General features: G+C 40.5%; 1 protein-coding gene across 1 annotated transcript; it reads right to left on the reverse strand.

Moving 5' to 3' along the window:
• Positions 1–208: 208 nt before the first annotated feature.
• On the reverse strand, positions 209–25,556 carry LOC137285250 (myosin heavy chain, striated muscle-like). Its single transcript, XM_067817560.1, has 34 exons — positions 25,330–25,556; positions 24,647–24,790; positions 22,106–22,262; positions 21,765–21,792; positions 21,312–21,423; positions 21,028–21,120; positions 20,605–20,668; positions 20,257–20,355; positions 18,932–19,035; positions 18,143–18,544; positions 17,763–17,933; positions 17,354–17,657; positions 16,699–16,775; positions 16,456–16,543; positions 16,169–16,286; positions 15,814–16,071; positions 14,773–15,238; positions 14,359–14,568; positions 13,962–14,107; positions 13,438–13,528; positions 13,228–13,284; positions 12,704–12,790; positions 12,406–12,572; positions 12,002–12,080; positions 11,547–11,795; positions 10,429–10,625; positions 9,820–9,952; positions 8,790–9,006; positions 8,312–8,552; positions 7,719–7,911; positions 6,820–7,080; positions 6,234–6,473; positions 5,760–5,960; positions 209–1,372 (listed from the first exon to the last, which is right to left on the reverse strand). The coding sequence occupies exons 1-34, from the start codon at positions 25,525–25,527 to the stop codon at positions 1,223–1,225; spliced, it is 5,802 nt and encodes a 1,933-aa protein (XP_067673661.1). The 5' UTR covers positions 25,528–25,556; the 3' UTR covers positions 209–1,222.
• Positions 25,557–25,785: the final 229 nt, after the last annotated feature.

The raw sequence follows: 25,785 nt of genomic DNA on the forward strand, positions 1-25,785 counted from the left end.
GCGTCTTAAGTCAGGCTTGAAAACATTTCCTGGGACATATAGTCTGTCATACTGAGTCTGTGTAAAACATTAGAAACTATTCAGTCTGCAGGTATTCTCAGGGGACAGTATATTGGTGAGAATATTTTCCACCATGAAAATACTTAAAGGAATGTGTAGACCAACATATATTTCAAAACATTCGTAACTGAGATGTTAAGCAAACAAGTTTATATATGAATGTATATTGATATTTTTTATTCCAGGTTCTGAACTGGGGTTCAAGGATACTGGATAATGTATATACAAACACAACACAGTTCCTAATACATAAGACATGATTTGATCTCTGATGTTTCACGCTCTCACGTACACCATTTATATATCACCTACTTATAAATGTAATGTTACCATTTGAGATGGCAACACCACTGAATGATGTTATGCGAATCATTGGTCATGTGTGCTCGACCAAAGGTTGTCCAACTTCGGTCAGGGAGTGCAGGCATGACGTCATCGCGCCAGCATTGTCGAGGCACAACTGGCTGAGTGTAATATCTCTATAGAACAGCAGACGTCGTGACATTGGCCACACCTATGTTTCATATTTCTGCAGTTGTACAGAATAATTAAAGATCATCCGTAAAATCGGTGCGCAACGGTCCATTTTTTAGTCTTCTGAACGTTTCATTTCTGACCATAACAGAATTAAAGAAATTTTAGTATAGTCGGTGCTGGAAGGCATAGAGATGCAGCCCTAACTATGTGATGTTTCGTTAGGAAAGCAGCATTATGCAGACCACCCGTTCCACTTGTCTCAGTCAAAGTCAATTTTGTCTAGAAATCTGAAGTAGATGTACGTCCCTCCTGACCAGATGATTTCTGATTTGATATACAAGCATGGTAGAGTAAACCTGTGATTGTGCTGGAATGTGCAGCATTACGGCCCTAACCATGTATATATCAACATAATGGAATATGCAGCTTCACTGATCCTTCGGGACACAGTAGCAAATCACTGACCGAGGTGACAACCTTATTTGATCTCGCTGTCGATATGCATGTTGTCAAGTCTATGCTTTCAGAGCGCTTTGATCAGAGCCAGAGCCTTCCTACCCACACTTACAGGTTTGAGGGCTTAAGGTCACGAAACGTCACTAGTGTATTGCTCAGCCTCGAGTCCGACATTATAGGACCTTCATTATCACGCCGTGGTGGGGAGGTAACTGCAGATCTAGATGTTTTATATATCATAGGACATGCTGGTCACAGTGCGACTTTTGGATCTCATCTTCTCCAGGGCACTTTCAGCAACGCTGACCCTGGCATCACTGTCCTCCAGCTCCTGCTGTGCTTTGCGGTAGCGTCCCATGTTCACTGCCGCAATCTCCTCCTACAATACAAATAGGTTGCTAATTCACTTTTTCATCCTAATCTGGCTTTTTCAGGAGAAATCGATTAGGTAAGATCAAACGATGTCTCTATAGATACGCTGCCCGTCAAAAGTTCAGATTCACATAAAGCAGTCACCATATGCACCAGGACCAAGTATGAAATTGCTGAAAAACATGTGCAAACATAGTGCATGTCAACAGCTACGTTTTGGCGTAAAGGTTTGTTAAGAATTCGCCAACTTTCACTAAGTTTCGTCTTTTATTAAAATCATAGCAATACTCTTCTCAAAGTTGCGAATTGTTTGGCAATACATCCGTTTAGGTGTAAATAATATTGAATAAATCGCAAAACACTCTTTAGAATAGTTGACAGAAGTAATTGGCTAGATTTACACTAATGAATCTAAAGTTTTGGTGGGTAGTATAAATCGCTGCAGCGTAATTGCATCACAACGCTTTGACAGACTAGTGTGACGTCATTAGCTACTGGCATGCGACAGTCAAATGAGACCCCTGATCTTCACGAGCTAGATGATTAGTAAGCTGAACAGAATCTTGATATAAAAATATCAACACGCGCTGATAGACGTTGCAGCCTCCTCGGCAGACTTATCAGATCTAAAGTTGTATCAGTTCGAGGATAATTGCACTCATCAAGAAGGAGACTGTTTGTCCTTATCCAAGATCAACATTTTCACATTCTTCGTGTGAGCATAAATCCCCATGTACTTGTAAACATGTTTCCTCTGAAGCGCCCGATGACCATATATTAAGACACATTTTCCACTCCGTAAAGTGAGAAGGAACTTTGTTTACTCGGCTGATAAGTTAATAGTCGGATCTAATAGGAATCCATTTCCGTCACGGGTTACAGTACTTGTTTATGAAGGAACCCGACCTTACGACCGGCAGCAATAAAGTGGGGAAGGGTGTAGACGTATCATTCTGCTTATATTCTCTTCTCAGGATAACCGGAAGGTATTGAGAGACATAAAAGACATCCATGTTCAGCGCATGCCATACGCATATATCTTGCAGACGTTTAATGTCAGATCACTCACAGATTTGGCGGGGAACTTAACTTAACTGAACTTTAATTAGTTTATAATGTCTGTGTCCTTGTCTTATTTCCCGTGACACGATCTGGAAGGAGCAGCGCTGCGTTAACGAGAGTAGGTTTCATCTTCGAGGATACATTTGGAAGACCCCAGATGGTTTGTGTTAGAAGGTTGTGTGGAAGACGGCCGTTGGATAATGGCTTCCAGGATAGGTTAATAAAGGAATATTTTCGTGTTGTTTTCACAGGTCTGTTAACAACCCAGGGCTATTGTCAACATATATAATCAATACAATCAATCCAATAGGACCGATTGCTTGTATAGTCATATACGTCTCCAGCTTCCTGTAAATTCTAGTATATATAGCATGTTTTGTGCTCCTGTCTTTAATCACCCGAAGGGCCAAGAGGTGTTGTACAATAAAGAATAAAGTGTTGTCATCCATATACTCGTCTGATACATTCACAAACTTCTAAATGCCTCTCAATATCTCAAATTAATGACATTGTAACTCCGTCCCAAACAAGAATTAAATAAATAAAAATATCAGGGATACTCTCACCGAATGTTATAACGAACAATTGAGCAAAGAATTTTCAAATGAACAAAATAATGGAAATCATACAGGCGATTTAGGCAATGTTGCTGGATCCTATGAGTGTAAAATACCTATACGTCGTATATAGGAACCTCTGTCAAATTTCAACATTATTTATCAATTCATTTAAGAATTAGAAACGAAAACACTTATTTCATTCATGATTATTGGTTTATTAAAATAAACTGAAGTTCTCCGAGAATATATATCTTAGGAATTCTATTTAACGGCAATGGTAAGTTTGTTAAAGCAATTAAGAGACTTGCAGAACAAGCAACGATGTTTTCTGTTTCTAAAACTGTTAGGGAGCATGAAATCCCAACTGACTGTCAGCTGAAACTTTTGATCAATGTATTTTACCAATTTAACTGTATAGCTCAGAAATTTGGGGGTGTGAAAATGCAACTATTTTAGAAAAAAACGCAATTTTGTAAATATATACTCAAGATAAGGCAATGTACTCCATCTTTTATGGTTTATGGGGTGCTCGGTAGATATCCAACTGAAGTGATAATTAAAACCAAAATCATAAGTACCTGGTGCAAAGTCATTACATCAACACATTAGTTACTTCATATAGTGTATTGTGTAATGACTAATGTGTCCACTTCTTTTGGTATTCAATTTGATCTTTTAAATGTAGTAAAAAGTATACTTCAAAATCTTAGCATATATGGCAGTCCCAAAGTTCTCCTTTCGCATCTTGAATGAAATACGATGTTAAATATACACTTACTGATCAGTTTAAGCAATCATGGAATGCGGACCTTCATAATTCGCCAAAAATATTACTCCTTATATAAGCACACTCCCAACTTAGAACCTTATTTTACCAGCATCCCATTGAAACATGTCTGGTTAACTGCGAACATGCAATCACAGATGATATAATACAGAGACATGAAACAGAACATGAATTTGTAACCACTATGTTATATGTCACGAATTTCAGATTATGTGTTCATGCAGAGTACTAGATGAGATAATGTAAGAAAAAGTATACTTAGTTATATTTGTGATAAACATATTTCTCTTATGAAATCTATCATCCTTTGGTACAGAAACTCAAGTTTAACGGAAATTGTATTATCCTTGTTGTAGTAACACATATATATCATATTCATGTGCATATGAGCCATAATGGCACTTTGTATTTATCCCAATGTACGTATATTCTCTATATCACTTTGTATGATTTATGAAAACAAAATCCTGATTGATTGAAACCCGTCCCTGAAATCGCCAGGCTAGTGATCCAGTGAGGTTGAAGTGTCGTGATCGATCCCACCTGTTACCAGGTGTAAAAACCTATGAGTCAGCTTTGGGTGCATACCCATACCCTTGTCACAGCCCCTATAGTGTACAGTGCAAGACAACCCACGAGCCCGTTGGTATATTGTCAGATGGTGGCTACTTGAATACGCACATACACCTGGTTGCGGGTAGAGCAGAGTGCATTAAACTTGGACAAAATACTGTGACTGTGTGTCCAAGTCCACCCAGCTGTAAATTGGGTATGTCGTTAATATTTGCGAGCCACAACAAAAACTCGGTGCGCCTAGTTGTATAGTTACCATGGAGTTGAGATTGATAATACGATATGACGCTGAGACGGACATCTAATGATAGAGGAAAACAAATACCAGCGTAATAGTAATATCCAAATGCGTAGTATGAAGTACTTAGCAATTTACAAACCTTAGCAAATTATAGCTTAGCTATTCCTCAAGCCGTAGGTGTTACTGTCGTGCATAAGAGAAGAAAGTTTCAACATTATAAATAGTGCGCCTCTGATCTGGAAACTGACATACTATTCCCCCATACATAAATACATTTCCCCATAATAAACAGCCCGTGTAATACAGAGGATTTGGCCATAAAGTATTTAATGTATATATCATAGGTTTTATAGCTTCACACACATTGTTGTTGTTTTTTTATATAAGTTGCATTTAGGCTAACCGATTGGTTTGTATTCTACTGTTACGATTTCTAAGATACCTCGTGTCTCACAGGTCTGCTGACCGGGTGGTGTATATTTCACATTGTCTTGAGTTCTTGATTTTATGTTTGTATGTATGCCGGTTGAAAAGTAATTAAAATATCTTCTTGTCCTATGTTTATCTTATCTTAGTATTCAAGACCGACTTCCTTTCATGATCTAAACTGTAACCTGTGGTATTCCCTAGCCGACACTTTGGACTGGACAAGTATAAAATTCGCAAATCCAGGTCAGATTTTTTGTAAATGGTCCGAGAAACAAGGTGATTACTATGATCACATATCTTATTTTACATCTAGTCAACACAGCAGATTACAATCATTTCATTATCATCTCACAGTTGACGGTAAATGTTAACAGTCTCCGTTCCATTTCCCTTTTGATAAAGACAAAGACACAATTTTACGATACCGAGGCGTACCATAGGTAACATCATGTCAGACGTAGCATGTTCAGAAATCAAACGACGGGTTAAGATATAATCGAGTTCCAAGAATAACTCAGTCTGAAGCGATTGAACCTTGACTTGTATAGAACGTATGGCGACCGAAAATGTATGCTAACAAATAGAACCTCAGCCTCTTCTTATAACACCTCTATTAGGAGATGAAGTGTGATAATAGGAATTAAACGAAACGACAACTTCTGCATTCGCAAAAGAACAGTCGCTTGATTAATTGCGAACATTTACCCATCCAGTTGTTGAGTTAAACAACAAACAAACTTACGGCCTCCTCAACCTGTGTCTTCATAGATCTGATTTTAGCGTTCTGCTTGTCCAGGACATCTTGCATTCTCTCTTGGTTCTTCCTTTCTTCCTCGATCTGAAAGGTCAACTCCTTCATGCGACGCTCGAAGTGTCTCGAGTTCTTGGTGGTCTCGGCGTGACGTTGTTGCTCCTTCTCCAAGTCGATCTCGACCGTGCGTACCTGTTGAAGTTATCACATTACATGGTCATTACATGACATGACAGAAGTGTTGCTGTCCTAGTCTAACCCATCCTACCCAACCTACCTTTCACTACACTGTTTTAATTACTTTGCTTTTTTGAAAACGAAACATTTACAGCACAGACTGAATTGTAACCTTTGTTTGAATGACTTTAATTTCATGAAGGTTGTTAAGTTAAACAAACTATCTTGGTTAAACTGTAACAATCGTAAAATCGTCATGATTACATTCAGCTGAGAGATGAGACATACCCGCTGTTCTAGTTTCTGAATGGTCAATGTGTCTGACTTGGACCTGTGGGAATCTGAACTGTCAAGTCTTGTCTGCAGTTCTCGGACCTGATTCTCCAAACCCTTCTTTACTTTCTCAATAGTGCTACTGTGTTCCTGCTCAGAGTGGAGCTCGTCAGATATACGAGTGACATCAGCAATAGCACGCTTGTAGTTCTCTTGGGCCGCTCTTAGGTCGGAAGTCATTTCATCAAGGTCAGACTGAAGCAGACGACAAATCAATGCCTTTTTCAATATGTTTTCAATAGTATCTTCTAGACTGGGAACTCTTAAGATTAATTAATTATTTGCACGCTGTGACTTGGGAGGATGTTTGGTCTAACTGCTTAAGACTAACGTGCTTTCATTATGTCGGTAAATAGCAAATTCACACAAGATATCATGCCATTACACAAGTCTTGGAAGAAGGATTCAAGTCTTTATCAAATGAGGTACTGGCCAACAATTTCTAATAATTTGTGAGAATCCACTTCACTATATTTTAACTCGGGTTGCCATCGTAATCTTTCATTAAGTTCAATACTGTTTTCTACCGCACTCCACAAACCTGCATTGCAGATATGTCGACATCCTGTTTCCTCTTCTGTGTACTGACCGAGCTAAGCTGGGAGCTCAGCTCGTTCACACGGTCGTTAACCTCAATCAATTCGTTTTCAACCATTTTTCTTGCTCGCTCAGAAGACTCGAGAGCTGTACGCATTTCATCATTTTCGTCCTTCAGGGTTATAGACCGACGTTCTACCGTCTGGAAGGAGTCCCGGGCCTCCTGGAGGGCCCTGTTGTCCTCCTCCACCTGCATCTGTAGATCCTAACGGGGACAAATAAAGTTTCTTTAAATACATGTACACCAATGAATTGTTTGACTGTGGGCGTCTGAAAACCACGCCACTTCTCTGGGTATTACAAACAATATTTGTATGGCACAATTGTTGTACTTCATGTATATTGAATGCTAGGTTTTGACTCCCAGGCCATGTTAACACTTTCCTAGCCACTGATGTTCTGCCTACCTTCATCTGAGATTCATCCTGAATTCCATGCCACTTCACTTCCTGTTGTCAACAGGTTGACACAACTGTCATAATGCATGTAGTTTACACACTTTCCGCCCTTAACAAACTGTCTATCTTAACTGTATTTACTATCCAGTTTTTTCTCACATTTAGGAATCTTTCATGTAAGTTTTGATAAACAAAACTAACGAAAGCTTTTATTGGACTCCCACCGTAAGGGCATTGGTAAATAGTCTAGTCTGGACGTACCAATCTAGTTATATGTTGAGCATAAACACTCGATTCCTTATCGATGTGGTGAGGTTTGTTATCTAGCTTGCCATGTAAAAGTCTGGAATGTGGCCCGAGGTATATGACGTTCCTAGATATTTCAATATCAGTTTTGAATTTACTACGCCACGTTCACCACCAGTTCTGAAGTACAGCTGCTTACTTTCATCTGAGACTGATATCTCTTGCATGCATTCTCCGCTTCCATCCTGGCCCGATTAGCATTGTCAACAGCTATCTCGAGATCACTGATGTCACTCTCAAGTTTCTTCCTGATCCTCATGTACTCTGCCTTGGATCTGTTTTCAGCATCCAAGGAATTCTGGAGGTTATCCATGGACCGCTGGAAGTTGCGACTGAAATACAAGTTACAGTGTGAGTGGATCTCAAGGAGCCCATCTCAGGGTGCGGATCTCAAGAAGGGGTACTCAAGGATGATCATACCTTGGTTCACTTCCGGAAGAAACATTACTTGCCACTAATATATTCTGCTGTTCGCAGGGATTAACTTACCCGTGTCGTGTTAGATATGACTTAGACTATGAGAGTACTGTTGTTACCTAATACCGCATGGCACTCTAACAAAGCCTCAGGTTGTGACAATACCTAATTATTGTTGAAGTTCATCTCCACGTTAAGTGTTCCTTCTCCATTCGTTACGTATCTCTGAATGGAACGTATGAGTTAATTTGTCTTTCAGGGGCCTGAAGTGTTTTAAGAGGTAGAACTGATACTGATAAAGTGCTGATATATTACCGTTGATTCTCAAATTCCTCTTCCCTCTCAGCAACGCGTTTGTCAACTTCAGCGCGGACCTGAGAGATTTCGAGCTGTGCGCGGACAATCTTGGCCTCCTCCTGCTCCAAGGCTGCCTCTGCCTCTATCAATGCAGACTGGAGATCAGATTTCTCTGTAGAAATGCGTCGGTTAACTTTCTCGACTTCAGCCAGAGTCCTGCTAGCGTCACTGAGTTGGTTGCTGAGAATGACCACTTCCTCTGCAAAAAACGATCAGCATTTAATCATTACCAGTGAGAAATATGCATTTCTTCATTGGATCATGGTTAATGATTATCCTCATTGAATTAACCGATGGAAGCGGTGAACCTGGTTTTACAGTGGTAGGCGGATTTGAAATTGCTTTTTGCGATATTAGTTCACTCAGCACCTAAGGTAACGTGCATGGTCGTCGATACTCTCAGTTTGCTTGGGGTAAACCTTTAGCAGCTAATCACCTGAGAGATTCTTGTTCTCTCTCCTCAGTGAATCCATTTGGCCATCCATATCCTCCACCTTGCTCCTTGTGCGGTACAGCTCGGCGGAGTAGCCCCGTGACTCTTTCTGGGACACTTCCAGTTCAGCTTTGAGGTCGGCGATCTTGCTCTGGTATTCTTGTACTAATCTGTCAAAGTTGCGCTGCTTCTTCTCCAGACTGTTGACGGAAGTTTGAGCCTGAAACATAAAGTCCATCATAAGTAGTTCACTGGTCACGCGGGGGCCATGGGCTCATGTGCCCTCGAGGTCGGTTTATGTTCCACATGCCCGCAGGTCGAGGGAAACATAAACAAACCTCGAGGGTACATGAGCCCATGGCCCCAGAGGGACCAGTGAACAAAGTATTTATCTTACCGAACACCTTAATTTTAATTTTGAACTGTTTGAAGAACTTCTGTTGATGGCGAGATGAATCGCCATTTTGCAGACAACACAAAGTAAACAGATTTAGAGTTATCTCCCTTCCATCGATTTTCAATCGCAAAACATGGGTAATTTCCGTGCATGATGCGTAATGCAATGTTATTCGAGGCAAAGAAGTACTTCCATGAAGCACCAGAGGAGTTAGGAATTCCCAGCGGAGTACATTGAAAATAATACATTGCGTGTAAGCGGGGTACCTTGAAAACAATAGAATAGCGCTTCGCCAGTCAGAAAGCGACATTCATGAGTGAGGTAAGATAATAATCATTGAAACGATTTCGGTTGATAAAGTTGCTTTAACTCACAAGCCATATATTTATATGTTCTCAGCCTCCTTCATCTGTGAAAGGTATACATATCATTGGCGGCTAACTGAATGTTGTCAGTAACTGTGTCACTACTGGCGATATTAGCTAGGTCAGGAGGGCCAACGATCCAGACCAGACCGATGACGCACATTCAGGTCACACACAGTACCCGCTCGGTGCTCAGTAGAAAACTAGTTGGAGGTTAATCTGTCTCTGCTTTCCAACTGCCCAAGGCATCAGTGAGATGTAGTTGTCTTACCCTCTGGTATTCAAGTGCCAAGTCGTCAATCTCAGCCTGCATCCTGATCTTCACCTTCTCATACCCAGAACAACGGGTACGCTCACTTTCCAAATTCTGTTCGGCCTCGTTCAGACGGGACTGCATGCGACGCCTGAAACATTGTTTTCATTTACATATATGAATATAAACCATAGTAATGTTATATGGCCATGTACTCCTGTAATGTAGGGCAGTATCAATATTAATATGTACCGTAATTGCACAATTGGTTCTGAATAGTATGTAGTATTTCGTTTGTGTACCTTATCACAGGCTTACTACTTACTAATCATCACACACGCCACAACTGTTTGTGATGATCCATGGATCCATCCATGTTTGTCCATGGTCGTTGGCTTGAATCCCAGAATAGCCAACAGTCTAACGTTTTTATAACCCTTGCTAGTTGGACCATAGTGGCTGTCCTCTAAACTAATATACCATATGGTCTTAGGTCTGAAAACTTCGGAACTTCCATCCACGTCAAGCTGAGATCCTGAGTTATGGAGTATTAAACAAACTCCGTCACACACACACACGCACGTACGCACGCACACACGCACACACACATACTCATAGTACCCTCACCTAATTTCTTCCAACTCCTCCACCTTGACGCTGCCCTCAGTCTCGAACTTGGACCTCCACTGCAGCATCTCACCGTTAGATTTCGACAATTGTCGCTCCAGGCTGGCACACCTTTCCTGTTCTTCGATCAGCTGATCACGAACTCCTCCCATCTCAGCGTTCAAGTTGCGGAACTCTGCTTGGGATTTCTGACGCATCTGTTGAACAGCCATAACAGATATACTGGTTTGTAGGAGTGAATGTCCACTGGTGTGTCGTACGAAAGTGCATGTCCAGTGTGTTGTTCAGCAATACGCACTCTGTGTTATATGGTACGATCATACCTGTCATCCAACGGTATGTAATTCACTGATGCCTGTCGAAGGTCATGAGATGAGCAATGCATGTCCTTCTATGTGTATGATGCGACAATACATATCCTGTGAAGCAAAATACTACATCTACATGTCATTCGTTGGGTCATATGGGTTTTATGGCAGACTGTTCACTGACACGTATCATGTACGTTTCCAGTGATATGAAGTAAACGACTGCTGTTTACAGATAGCAGTCGAGTGTCATGGCGGATGGTGGCAGTACGGTGTGTTTAGTTGTGATAGTGTTAATTAGCTGCACATAAAAACAGATAATACGTGTTCTTCTGAAACCTATAGAGGAAAGCTAAATTTGAGGCACATCCTTGTGGGTGGTATGGTAAGTACATATTAGGTAATTCGTTCTATTTAAGGAAGACTTAATATAGACCCTTTCAAAAATAGAATGGCTTTGACTAACAGAACTACGAATCAATTATATGAATGTATACTCGACAGGTATCATCATGTTCACGGTTTTGCTCAAAATTAGATGTTCTTTTTGTGATGAATAACTCCAGCCATATCTGATTATGCCAGAAAACCACACCGTGCAAGACCCACCGTGCAATGACATATTAAAAGATGGTTAGTTGTGTGCCATTTCAACATTTGTGACAACTGCAGTACCATTGTGTTCCATGATCCTGATGTTAACATTTCTTTTGACCCAACGGTAAACTGCTTCTTTGTCCTTTCTGTGATGTGAAATAGACGCAAACCCTTTGAGAAGCCCTTACAAAGTTTGTACCAATACGTCCTCACCCTTTGCTCTTCATCTGCATTGCGTCTTGACTCCTCCACCTGGGCCAGGAGGGACGCCCTCTCCCGAGAAAGCTGTTGAGCCCTGCGTTCAGCGTCTTCTACCTGGCGGGTGAGGTCCGAAGTTTCACCCTGGAGTCTGTTTCTCTGGCTCTGAAGGTCAGTGATGTTACGAGAAGATTCCTCCAGCTGAGTTGTCAGGTCAGAGAGTTGGCCCTGTAGTTGTCTGGAAGCTGCGTCTGACATTCCGCCCTGCAGAGTCAAGTATTGCAATATAAATATTCCAATAAGATATCATGACAAAAAGGTCATATCGCAACTCACACAACCTAACCTTTACTTTGCTTATAAATCACTCGAATATTCAGAAAAATGAGGGAGCCTAAGCAGGTTTAGTGTGTCCTCAACAAGTGTCACCTATTTATACACTGATATCATTAAAACCGGTAGAGGCGTACCTTGTTCCTCTTGGCATTCTCCAGTTCCGACTGCAGATCTTCCATCTCTCCCTTCATCTGGTTCTTCTCTTTCTCCAGTCTGAAAAAGATTCTTGAAATTGTCAACAATAGGACGATAATCTCCATATCTGCAGAGGTAACGAAATAACTGAACATAACGTTCAATACAGTCGCTGTTGCTGGGCAGAATGTTCCTCAGTATCTCGAGGCAGCTGATCCTTTCCAGTTCTTACTCTTTTCAGATACCTCACACTACCATTGTATACACACATATACACATACATATACATGCATATATGTACATCACTATACAGGTGCTATTACATCCATTTCACCTTACGTCATATATCTTATCAAATTTATTGTGATAATCAAATCTTAAATCTAATACTATCTTTGTGTACCTTGCTTTATGCTTCTGTAATGCGTCAATCTGGTCGCTAAGATCATTGGAAACGTCTTGGTTCTTCTTGCGCAGAGAAGTGATCTGGGCTTCAGCCTGCATTACACTGTCGTCCAGGTCTCTCTTCAGCTTGTTGATTTCAGCCTGCAGGCGCTTGTTGGCATCAGCCTGAAAACATCGCAATGTGAGGATCAGAAACACTGCCCACACAGTAATTTAAGGCTTTCACTCTAAGTCTTCCCAGGTTACAGCGTTAACCAGAAGGCAAATTATGTCATCATGCAACTTTACAGACATACCTGACTCATTGTGTCCTCTCCTGCCTCCTCTAGGCGGATGGATAGGTCTTCCACGTCTCGGGACAATTCTTGCCGTTGTTTTTCGACCTGTCAAAAGTTTCAGAAACTGAGAAATACTATAATATTACATATTCGTCACATTTATGCCTCTTACGACAATGAATGATAATGTAAGGTGAAATGATTTATCATCATGAAATATTTAATCATGTCTATTCTTTGCATAACAGTGTCTTGAACATCAGCTAGCATATAGGATGTTCTTGATTAATAGTGTTTCTAGCATCTAAACTAAACAAACACATTGTTCTCATTTCATATAGTGAAGTAAAAGTAGTTCATGGGATATATTGCTTTGCTTTTGTTTTCATGTCATTCTAAATACATTGTGTTTGAGCTCTCTTTCACAGTCATATTTATGAAACGCCTCACTGTCTATTTGATAACCAGTGCAGGTTATCTTCAGTTACAATGAAGAGGTTACTGAACATCCAAGAACATTGTTTCATTGCTGTAGCGCATACCTTGGATCTGCTTTGTCTCTCCATCTCAAGCTCAGCAAGGCACTCATCAATGTTCGCCTGCAATAGAAAGGGGAACAGGATAACTCTCAATATTCAATAACCTTCACTATAAATATAACTTAATATGACCCCTTTTGACGGAAATCTAAGTATGGGAAGTAATACCCGTCTTACGAACCAGAGATAAATAGTAATATCAGTGTGACTGACTGTGAGCTCCTTGATCTTCCTCTGCTGCTGGTTACCCTTGTTCTCGGAATCGTCCACGTCAGCTTTCAGACTGGATATCTCCTTCTCCTTCCTTGTGGAGACAAAAACAAGCCATAAAATGTTTTAGCCCGCTACATTCACTAATGTAAATCATGACATTGGTTTCACACATTGTGGCCACATAGCAAATGAAAATGTAAAGGGCCAAGCACTTTCCTAACTGAACGTCATACGAGTGAGTGCTAACAGTTCAGGTCATTTTTGCAACATCGTTGTAACTTAATGTTTTTCAGGTGAATATGAAAGAAAAATATTTGAATTGACACCGATGTTAGTGTAATAGTTCACAAACTTTGGACAATATATTGGCCATATAACAATTCGTTGTACAACATAAATAGAGCATTAGTTAAAAATAAGAACTGACTTCATGATTTGAATAAAGCAGTTTCAGAAATGACTTGGTCCATATTACAGATCCTTAAATGCTTCAAAAGCCAACATAACACTACTAAACCTATTACCTCTTCACTGTTTCTTCGAGCTCTGCTCTGACACGCTGCAACTCAGAGCAAGCGTCTTGGGATGATTTCAGATCTTGTTCCAGCTTCTTTTTGGCCTTTTCCACGTCCGCCCTCACTTTTTTCTCACGTCCAAGGTTCTCCTCAAACTAGAACCCAAAGAGGAATAGTTAGTTAGTAACTTAGTAACCTTTGAATAAATGCAACAATTTTGTATAGCTGATAACACGTTAAGCTACAATCATTCTGAAAGTTACTTTGAGACCATAAAAATACGAATATCCTTTTTACAGCTGTATACAGTCATTAATCCTCTGAAACTACACCGTAGTTTAGTTTATCTCAGTTAGCACATATAGTACTACGGAATGCTCTGTGATTTTCATATTATTAATCTTACTTCATCAAGAGTTGATTCCAACTTTTGCTTGAGTTTGTTGAGCTGTGAGTTTTTATCTTGTTCTGACTGAAGATCATCCTCAGTCTTCTGCAACTGGTCCTCAAGTTCTTTCTTAGTTTTTGACAGTTTGGCAATAGCATCATCTTGCTTTGTCATCTCTTCTTGTAACGTCTTGATCTGGTCTCCTTTCGTTTTGGCATTATTTTCTGCCTACAAATAACATCTTTTTAGTATGTTTTCTAGACTAAACATCCAGAAAGGAAATTGATATGCCCCCCCCCCCCCCCCGCCCCCCCCCCCCTCCCCCCCAATACAAATAGTCAAGATTTGAAAACGTGACAATCAAATATACATACTTTACTGTAATGAGTATTTCTTTAATAATACTTAACAGAACGTATTTGCTTTACATACCTGGGTAAGGCTGTTCTCAAGGTCAATAATGTCTTTTTCCATAATATCCATTTGACCTTCGAGCTTTGACTGTTTCTCCAACAGTTTGGCATTGGCTGCTTCTCCTTCAGCAACCCGGCCCTCCAGTTCTTTAATCTGTGACTCATTCTCAATCTTAGTCTGGAGCAGTTGCTCGATTCTTTCTTCGCAATCATCTATGGTGTCTTGTTTGGTCTCAACTTCCACTTTCAACTCGTTCTTGGCATCGTTCAGAACAACATTTGCTTCTTCAAGCTCCTTACACCTCTCCGTCATTTTCTGAAGTTCTTCTTTTGTCTTTGCCAGTTCCTCTTCTTTCTGTTTCATTTCATCTTCAGCGGCTTGAATACTGAGAAGTGGCTTGACCTTGGTGTAGAATCTCCACCAGAGCCAGTTCCTCATTGCAAGCCACTTACGGATGTTCTTCTGGATCATCTCAAGGGCAGTTCTGAAACAGGTCATTGATGTCTTCAATTCAGAGGAAATTCAAATGAAACACGGAAGCATGTTTTGTGTTTTAATTTGTACTTCAATCGTCTTCAAACTTATTATGCCAGATGTGATGTCATCACTGAAACGTTGATCTATATGTCAGTGTAACACTGCCATTGAAATATCCATGACAGTGTTACAAAAACCCATACAACCATTGTAATCGAAGGGATGTTATATCAAACGCTTTACACCTGTGAATATCCGTGTTAGAAATGATCTTCAGTAATCCATGCTTCTTGTAAGTGGAAACTGACGAGATTGGGTGAGCTGACTTGGTTGACACATGTCATCATATCACGGTTGTGTAGATCGATGCTCATGTCGATCACTGGATTGACTGGTCCAGACTTGATTATTTATAGACTGCCGCCACGTAGCTGGAATATTGCTGAGTGCGACTCACTCATTCAAAACATTTAAATTTCGGGTCGTTTTCCATCCGAGAAGTAACACCACGCAGAAGATGAAACTTTGATATATCTCTCTATTCGTAGTTTCATAAAAATATGTAGATTTAAAAGAGCTTACCTTTTGTCCTGAAGCATTTTGATGAATTTGCGCTTCAGGTAGCCCCGGATGTGGGCCTGGAACAGAGCTACAACAACGGACAGTCGCTCATCACGGATTTCCTCAAGGTAACCAAGGACACCAGCTTTGAAAAACACCTTGGTGTTGCCGAGACGGTATTCTTCCTTATTGAGCTCAAGTGCTTCTAGGATTTTACCCGAAACAATTTTGCCTTCAACAAAACCCTCAGGAACAACGTTAGGAGCCAGAATTGAGTATCTGAAAATAGTGGTGTGGTATTAGTTTACTTCGTTAGAGAAACTGCCAACAGCAATTAAAACTGTTCTCTTGTTTTACTTTAGCTTTACATACACACCTCTGTTTGAACTCTGAGTAGATGATCCTGCTGGGGAATCCTTTCCTGCAGATACGAATACCCTCCAGTACACCATTACACTGCAGTTGGTGGAGCACAAGGGCAGCGTCAATCAAACCTGTTAAAGAGGTGTAAGGAAACGATGATAGCTGTATCGTCGCACACTGATATCGTGACAATGTCTGGTAAATTATACTGTTAAGTACATATTTTTCTTTCGTCAAATTATGCTAACTGCAATGCATTGCAACCTCAGTCTTAGGCAAAGTTATTCTGTGACACATTACCTGGTGTCTTGGTTTCGTTGGGAATGATACATCTTACAAAGTGAGGGTGGGTTGTGTACAAGTTCTTCATCAGCTTGTTCAGGGATTCCTTAAATTGAATGTTATCATGTATTACAATAAATTTTAGAATGGTTCATTCATTTCACAATGTTCAACAATACATGTCATCCGTCAAACGATGCACGAAGTATTAAAGTATTAACTGAAAGTTAGTATGTATATTTGCTTCGAGCCACTTCTTACCCTGTGAGTGGCAGAGATGGTCTGGAAGGCAGAGCTCTTTTTCTTCTTCTTACCGCCACCGGAAGCTTCCGCAGCATCTGGAAAAGGTAAAATACAATGTCACTACTGTACTGTAGGTCAGTATTTGGAAAGGGTCCAGATGAGAGAACACTACTGTCGTATACAACTGCTACATAAGACGATATCTTCACGCTGATATCTGTGGGTGAGATCATGTGTTTTATGTTACGCCACTCGTGCATTGAACCTAGTGGGTGATTAATAAACGTAGTGGCATGTGAAACTAATCTTAGTTTAAACAGGTAAAGGGGTGTATAGTGACAAGCGGGTAATTAGCACTTATTTATTACCTATCAGCATGTGAAGTACATGTGTCTCTGTCTTGGATACTTCTAGGTTTTAACTATAACTGCTTAGATCTAAGTGCTTTTTCACAATCAGAAATAGTGCCCTTGACATATATTCTGTATCTATAAGGGGGTATTTGGGGGTATTAATACAGGATAACATCTATTTCGTGAAGATATATGCCATGCTGTTACCAGTTTTACTTTGCAATCTGACGCTCTGTCAAAATTTTAGTGATAATGTGGGCCATTTTCGCAAAGTGTATTCGTGCAGATACAACATTATGCACAGTTATCAGTCTATATACCTCCTCCAGGTGGAGCAAAGAGCAACTGCACAAGTGGTTCTTTAGACTGTTTTAGGAGATTCACAATGGTCTCGTTGATAGGGTCCTTGTTTTTCTCGAGCCAACCTCCAATGTTATATGGGACTGTTCCGGCGTAGTGCTTCAAGGCGAAGTCTCCGTATTGACCTCCCTTCATAGACTTGTTTGTCTTGAGGAAATTTGGAGATTTGCCCATGTGGTTTTCAGTCAGTTTGTCCTTGAAAGACTTGTCAGTAGCTTTCGGGAACATACACTCTTCTTCCAAAATTGACAGAATACCTAGGGGCTGAAAAGGTTCAATAGATGACACGTATTTATAATGTCCAGATGAATTTACAGGTGTTACTGACAGTATTATTACAGCCAAGATTAAGATTAGCATTTGACATACCTTCTCAATGAGTTCTATGCAGGCCTGTAAGTCCATGCCGAAGTCAATGAACTGCCAGACAATGCCTTCCTTCTTGTATTCTTCCTGCTCCAGCACAAACATGTGGTGGTTGAAGAACTGCTGCAGGCGTTCATTGGTGTAATTGATGCATAGCTGTTCGAAGCTGTTGAACTGGAATATAGGTATCACAGGAATGTTGCAACTAATACTGTAATACAAATTTATATGGGTCGGGTTTACAGGAATTATATTTGTAATCTTATATTATGATATCCAAGACGTCGAACTGTTGAACCCTTTGCAGTGGCACAATGACTTGGTGAGATTATTACACATGACCATAACTAGAATACACACTACGTTCATAGCACGTTATTCACCTCAAAGATCTCAAATCCAGCAATATCCAGCACGCCAATGAAGAACTGTCTCGGTTTCTTGGTGTCGAGTGAGTGGTTAACTCTCTTGACCAGCCAGTTGAAGACACGATCAAAGAGAGATTTTGCAAGAGCACCTACAGAGTAGAGAACCTGTTCCTTTGTCCTGCCCTGAATGACGTAATCCATGGCCACCTTAATCTTGGGTTTACACAAGGCTTTCAGGAAGTCACCGTTATTGACACCCAACAGGAAGGAAACCTTCTCAGCCTCAGCAGTTCCATCAGGCTCAGCCTGTTCACCCTTCTGCTTGAACTGCATCTGACCCATGTGGAGGATAGAGCCAGTGCACTTGTAACAGCTCACTTTTTCTTCCTGGGTGAATCCCAGGACATCAAAGGCAGACTGCAACAGATCATACTTTGTTTTTATCTAATCGTGGAGTGATCCTCACATAGTAAAGAAGTAACTGACCTGATCGAGTCATCGAATAGTATGTCGTCAATTTGGACTGGCAATAATTCATGCCACTGGTCATGTACCAATGTTACAGGTCATATGGAACAATGCATTGTGGACATTTCCTTGTAGGCCGAGTGAACAAGAACGTTAATACTTTGGAATGGTATGGGGTGGAGGTGTGGTCTTAAATCGCTCGTTATATAACGGCATTAGCATCTACACCGAAACATCGCGTATATTGTAGCTTTATATACCAAGAACACATTTCCCTTGTTACTCCCACCAACTTCTAATACCCACTAGAAGAATTGACATCTGAGGGGTACCTACATGTGTCATTTGCATCTCCTCAACATCGTCGATGCCGTTGACTGTAAGAACACCCTGGTTGATGAAGGAGTAGAGACCAGCGTCATTCTTTGTCAAGCTAATTTCTGTTTTTAAATAACACATCGAGAGGTAAATCACTCCAGTTGCATATGTATTTACATACTCATTTCGTATCTCTGACATATGTAGTAACCAACCACCAAACACTTGGTACGTCTTCACTGAGAAATAAAGTACTGTACAACTGCATTCATTTTTACCATTGTTCCATTAAGTACTGTTATACCCTAATTTACATCCAAGTAAAACATTCACGAGCACAACATTCAGGTACCTATGTTGAATAGGTGGTGCAACACGTGTCTCTAATACATAATCTTCACACAGTTCAAATTTTCTTAAGTTCCTTCAGTGTAACTATGTAAGGGTATAAGATTCTAGAAACAGGTGTATGATAATAATGAAAGAACGTGGAACACATCACAGCCAGAAGTAACGTATGACAGGTGTTATGACTTCCAAACGATTTTTACGGAAGATCGGAGTAAGCACGGACATTTCACAAATGACATTTTCCATCAATGGTGCGGAATGCCGCAACGATATGTCAAACATCCATTCACCTCAAACAGCGTATGATCCCCCACTTGCAATTTTGACGGAGTCTTCGTCACTCATTTTGCAGCGGACATGACATTTCAGGCAAGACTGTCGTAGCCTATAACGCAAACGCTGAGGTCCCTATCATGTAAATGGCTGGGAAATTGCGATCTGATTGGTCCCCATGTCATGCTCTTGATGTTTTGCTGCTGGACGTCAACATTGTCGATGTCAAAGCTGCATGTAGTTGAGTAATTGTCTGATTTGTAACGCGTACTTCAGTAGCGTGGTGAACGTTAATAGAAACAGATTCGCCGTTTGGGTTTGATTTCTTAGAAGTTGGTCTCGTCTGTGGGACGACCTTAATCAATACGACTAATAGACTTTGATTATCGACCTTCCCTCAAAGTGTCAAGAGCAGGGATACCACTATGGACACCTGTATGACACACATGACTACAGGATCTACAGTTTCAGCGTGTGCTCCATGTGACCGTATAGGTCAATACATCAACGAATGTGGTGTAGAGCTGCCGGCACAATATGTCCAAAGCACCAATGCTTTACACGGGATCTACAATTGGATTTTTTGCAACACTTATCGCAGAATGCATTCAGCGGATGGGGCTGGAATGCAATATGATACCAGCTTATCCTCGCACCATTTGCGTCAATGAGCTATGCACGGTTTACCTCAAACGATATTGATTTCAAGATCTACTCACCCAAAATCTCTGGCACCGCTCCAGAAAGCATCTGGTAAAAGATGTGGTAGTTCCTCTCAACCGACTGTTGGTAGGTTACTCGAGACTTTTCCAGCAGGTCTATGGAGATGAACTGATATATCTTAGACGTTTTGTCAGCGTTTTTTGTTTTTTTTTTGAAGATGCATATTATCATAATAACATATACATATTGCTGTATCAGTGAAGATAGTGTGCAGTGTGACCTTGCACACTCTGGGTGATACATTCTTGTCGATCTACACTGTAATACTCCCAGATGATTAGTCTTGGATCGGGTGAGCACAGGGTCTGATGTAGAAGCTTCACTAGACACTATGCAATACTTACATGTTTCAATATCAGCACCAGAGATTTTGCCAGAGCTTGCGAAGTGGATACGAACAAATTTACCCTAAAATAAAAACACGTGTGATTACAGAACTGAAACCAGAACCCACCATATAGACTACAACGGACTACCAACTTTGAATAAGGTTATTTGCTTAATCGACTTCTGATCCGACGTCTGTTGATCTCCAGTTGCCAATATAGCTAATAGGGATGAAACATGCAATGAATATTCGTCCTGATTTTATTTTTAATTGCTTAAGATTATGAATTTTGACTGACCCAAACCATACATAAACGGGAGAGTCTGAATGTAATTTGTGTAACTTGACACAAAAACAGATTCAACTCATTTGTGATTAAAGTAGCCCCATAGTTGTATCGTGTAAGTGTGTCCTTCATGAAATCTACACAGGAACTTACGAATCGGGAGGAATTGTTGTTACGGGACGTCTTTGCGTTACCGTAGGCCTCAAGGACAGGGTTAGCCTGCACGATCTGATCCTCGAGGGAACCCTGCAAGAAACAGCAAATGGACAATGTCACCTAATGTAATCTTAACGTAAATAATTGAGGAACATTGAACCGACTTTCATAATTTTTGGTGTTTAAATATTTAAACATTATCTGCATATATATTTATATCCCTATAAGACGGCTGCACGGTACATTCTACTAGTAGTTCTTTTGGAGGACGTGCAATTTACTTTTTTTTCATCCTTAGGCGTTTCTTCCTTCTTTTCACTTGCTGCGGCTACCAAAGCGAAGTAGGCGATGACCTTTTTGGTATTCTCAGTCTTTCCAGCTCCAGATTCACCACTGACAAATGATTAAAATATATTTCAAAATTGGCAATGTACAGGTTATCTACATTTGGCTATATGAACGGTTTTTCAATTACGTCACGTTTCAGCTCAGTTTGTTAGTTCAGAAAGGTGTATGTGATAAATGGTAAAAATGCCGGGCTATGTCAAACAAACCATAATTAGAAACAAATGGAGATTTTATTCGATATTCACTGCTCCCTGGAACGTCTAAAACACAGCTGAAGCGAATTGCTGAACCTTGTGGCTAATAGTGTCCCAGAAAGTGGCTATGAGTAAGAGAACATGTAGATACGTCCTAGTGTTTAGTGTTTAATAGATGTAAAAAACACTTACGTGATCAACATGGACTGATTTTCACGATCTGAAAAGTGAACACATTAGAGTGAATTAAACATTGTTCTGTAACATTTTTAAAATATTTATGATATACTAAACACTGACATTTCGTAAGCATTTGTTCTACATTGTACAGTTGGAATCAATCATTCGATAAGTAGGTTTATGTTTTGGAAACACGTAACATAAAATAGTTTGTGTCATCATGACCAATATCGGGTGCCCACTGTTCTGTTATCTGTTCATATGACGTCCGTTACCTGAAAACGAAAGAGACAAATTGGGCACATCAGATCATCGACATGAAGCATGTAGCTAACATTTGGTGGTTAGCTCACCTTGCACCATGAACTGGTAGGCGTTGTCTGCGACTGAGAACAAGTGAGGAGGCATCTCGGTCTTCCTCTTGCCCCTATATTTGTCTACTATTGACTGACTGTAAATGGGGAGACGCCTATAGGGGTTTATGGCGACACAGAACAGGCCGGAGTATGTCTGCAACCAATACATGAGATATGGAATTAGTGAAAGGTAACCTCAAATGCATTATGAAAGTAAGACGTTTGTGTGCACTCTACTGTGTCACAAAGGCGTAGGACCGAATCAGTCTTAACTGATGCAAACATGTGTTCATGAAGGTGGTTTGATTTCTCTGAGCTATGAAACCAAGGAATGACTACGTGTTCAGTTAGCATGGAAGAAAACAGCAGAACATCGGAATATCTCTCCAGAGTGTCACCCAGTATATAGTCCATTGTATAGATATGCCGTTTATTCCGAAGCAGACACACCTACTTCTTGTTTGAATATTTGTTTGTATTATCATTATGAGCATAATCAACAAAAGAATAATACATTCAAATAATATTGGGGATCAAAGAGAAGCGTCTTACAAAATAAAAATGGTGGAACCGAAAGACAAGAGAGGACTGATAACGAAAGAGGTGTTCCGACGCGCTAGGGTTCTTGGAATTTAGTGATTGATCAGTTCGTTAATTTCCTTCTCATTTCTGCTGTCCTGAAGCCACAAAAATTGATACAAAATACCGTGAAACGTCATTTGTGTTATCTTGTTATGTCTAGTTATGTACTCGGTCATATTAAAGGAGACCAGATGCATTTGCAGTGTGTGAAATAAGCCTACATCTACAGTTTTGCTTTCAAAGGTAATGGTATTAGAACAACACATTACTGTCCTTGTGATAACATGGACCTTTCCAATGTATATATATGCTGGTTCCTAGTGTTGTGTGACGTCCACCTACCACCAGCTGTTTATATAATAAGAAATGGAAGCTTTCAAAATGGTGAGTGAGTGAGTTAAAATTTAACATCACATCGGCAATATTTCAGCCATATTGTGACGCGAACCATTAATATCATACATAATAGAGAATGGTTAAAACATCTGTAAACGAAGGACAGTAAAGCAACTAGACTATCACAGACAGAGCTTTAAAACTAGTAATTAAATCTAAAACAATTTAACTATAGAAGACGAGACAATATGAAAACAGGCTACAGAACGCCAATTCAAATTGGCAACCCTATCACGGCTGAAACGTAATCCAGGTATTTGGTTTGCAGATGGAGATTTATCTGGTTGCATTGTTTAAATTTCTCATCACAAACATTCATTTCTTTTGTTTAAGAGCAATATGAGCCAACACGTGTTGTTAGGTGGACGTCACACAGCAATATGACCCAACACGTGTTGTTAGGTGGACGTCACACAGCAATATGACCCAACACGTGTTGTTAGGTGGACGTCACACAGCAATATGACCCAACACGTGTTGTTAGGTGGACGTCACACGGCAATATGACCCAACACGTGTTGTTAGGTGGACGTCACACAGCAATATGACCCAACACGTGTTGTTAGGTGGACGTCACACAGCAATATGACCCAACACGTGTTGTTAGGTGGACGTCACACGGCAATATGACCCAACACGTGTTGTTAGGTGGACGTCACACATCAATGTGACCCAACACGTGTTGTTAGGTGGACGTCACACAGCAATATGACCCAACACGTGTTGTTAGGTGGACGTCACACAGCAATATGACCCAACACGTGTTGTTAGGTGGACGTCACACAGCAATATGACCCAACACGTGTTGTTAGGTGGACGTCACACAGCAATATGACCCAACACGTGTTGTTAGGTGGACGTCACACAGCAATATGAACAAATGAATGTTGCTATATAGACGTCACATAGCACAAGGACTAACTAAACACCTGCTGGTAGGTGGATGTCACACAACACTGTGACCCAACACCTAGTGCTAGGTGGATGTCACACAACACTGTGACCCAACACTTGATGCTATGTGGACGTCAAACAGCACTGTGACCCAAGACGTCATGCTAGGGTAGACGTCACACAGCACTGTGACCCAACACCTAGTGCTAGGTGGACGTCACACAACACTGTGACCCAAAACGTGTTGCTAGGCTAGATGTCACACAACACTGTGACCCAACACGTGTTGCTAGGTTAGACGTCACACAACACTGTGACCCAACACTTGTTGCTATGTGGACGACAATGGTGCATTTGTTATTTGTGTTATTTGTGGTAGAGACACTGCTACCAAAATATTATATACCTGATGTGAACAGAAAATATTATATTCCAAGATATCTCAATAGCCCTAAGTCTGATCCGTATTCTGTCACTAAGGTTGCCGTATGTCCCAAGACATCCAGGATAACCAAGCGAATTAATTACTGTTATACACCGCATTTAGCATACAAACATGTTCAAGAAAAGAGTGTTGAACTGATTCAGCTAGTACAAGTACAAGGACAAGGGGACATGGTATCACTGCTAGTTTGAATACTACATTTACAAACTACTTGTACTCACATAGATCAGGCCGGCGGTGTATCTGGATCGTAAATTGTAGAGTACGCTGGCTTCGTTCAGATAGGTGAGGTTGGCGATGTCCTCATATTTCTCAAACTTGGGTGGGTTCATTTGCTGAATTTCATCTGCCTTGAACGTTTTGACCTGAAGGAATATAATGGCATGTGGTTGAGGAGCAGTTAATACTGAGAGACGTTAAAAAGTTGTAGGTAACACATGATGCCGAGTGTAAGGGTTGAGACTGTGTATAACCTGGGTTTGCAGAAACTACATAAAATATTTAAATATTAAACATATGTTAAAATTTGAAAGTATCATAACAAAAGGTTTTGTTTCTATTTAACAGCCGACTCGGCCAAATCCCAGTTGTAATCAGGTAAGGACTAGACAATCCAGGGAACGATATTGTGAGCAACGCTCGGTGCCCCTGGGATTGATAACAACTGTGCAACTGTGCAACTGTGCAACTGCGCATCTGCACTGTCAGTGAACCTCATCAAAATATCAACTATGTGGTCTCATGTAAACTGGGTATAGGGACCCATTCACCCCAGAATCATCACGAGCGTGATCATAGTGAATTCGTAAACAATAATGTCTTACATGAAAATAAATAAAGTGATAAATGATGCACGCTAAAATAATATTAATTAAACATGATAGAGTTATCTAAGACGACGAACCTCATTCGAGTCCACTATTTTGACAGTGACGTTTTCTCCTGATGTTTCCTGTATTTCCGCGGAAACAAACCCCTCTTGCTCATCTGGGGCCCAACATGCCTTCTTGGCATCAAAGGTCCCTTTTAGTTCCTTCATCAGCTTCTTGCGATCAACCGCAAGATACTGGAAGTCGGGATCGTTGGGATCAAAAGAGGACATTTTCACAGAGGAAGTGAACTAAAGAAAGCCCGAAAGGTGATGAGCAACTCTGTTCTGTCCCTGGAAATATATAGACATTCAATCAGTCTTACATTGACGCCATTCTTATTAAACATATAGCGACTGCCATTTTGTTGCAAAAAGGAAGTAACACCGGCGCCATGTTGACGTTGCCATGGAATCCGTTATGATGTGGGTTCTTATTATACGATTTATAATGTCAGATCTACAACCACTGCCAGATTATCAAAGTTTACA

The sequence above is a fragment of the Haliotis asinina genome, chromosome 5, assembly GCF_037392515.1.
Source record: "Haliotis asinina isolate JCU_RB_2024 chromosome 5, JCU_Hal_asi_v2, whole genome shotgun sequence".
Classification (NCBI taxonomy): domain Eukaryota; kingdom Metazoa; phylum Mollusca; class Gastropoda; order Lepetellida; family Haliotidae; genus Haliotis; species Haliotis asinina.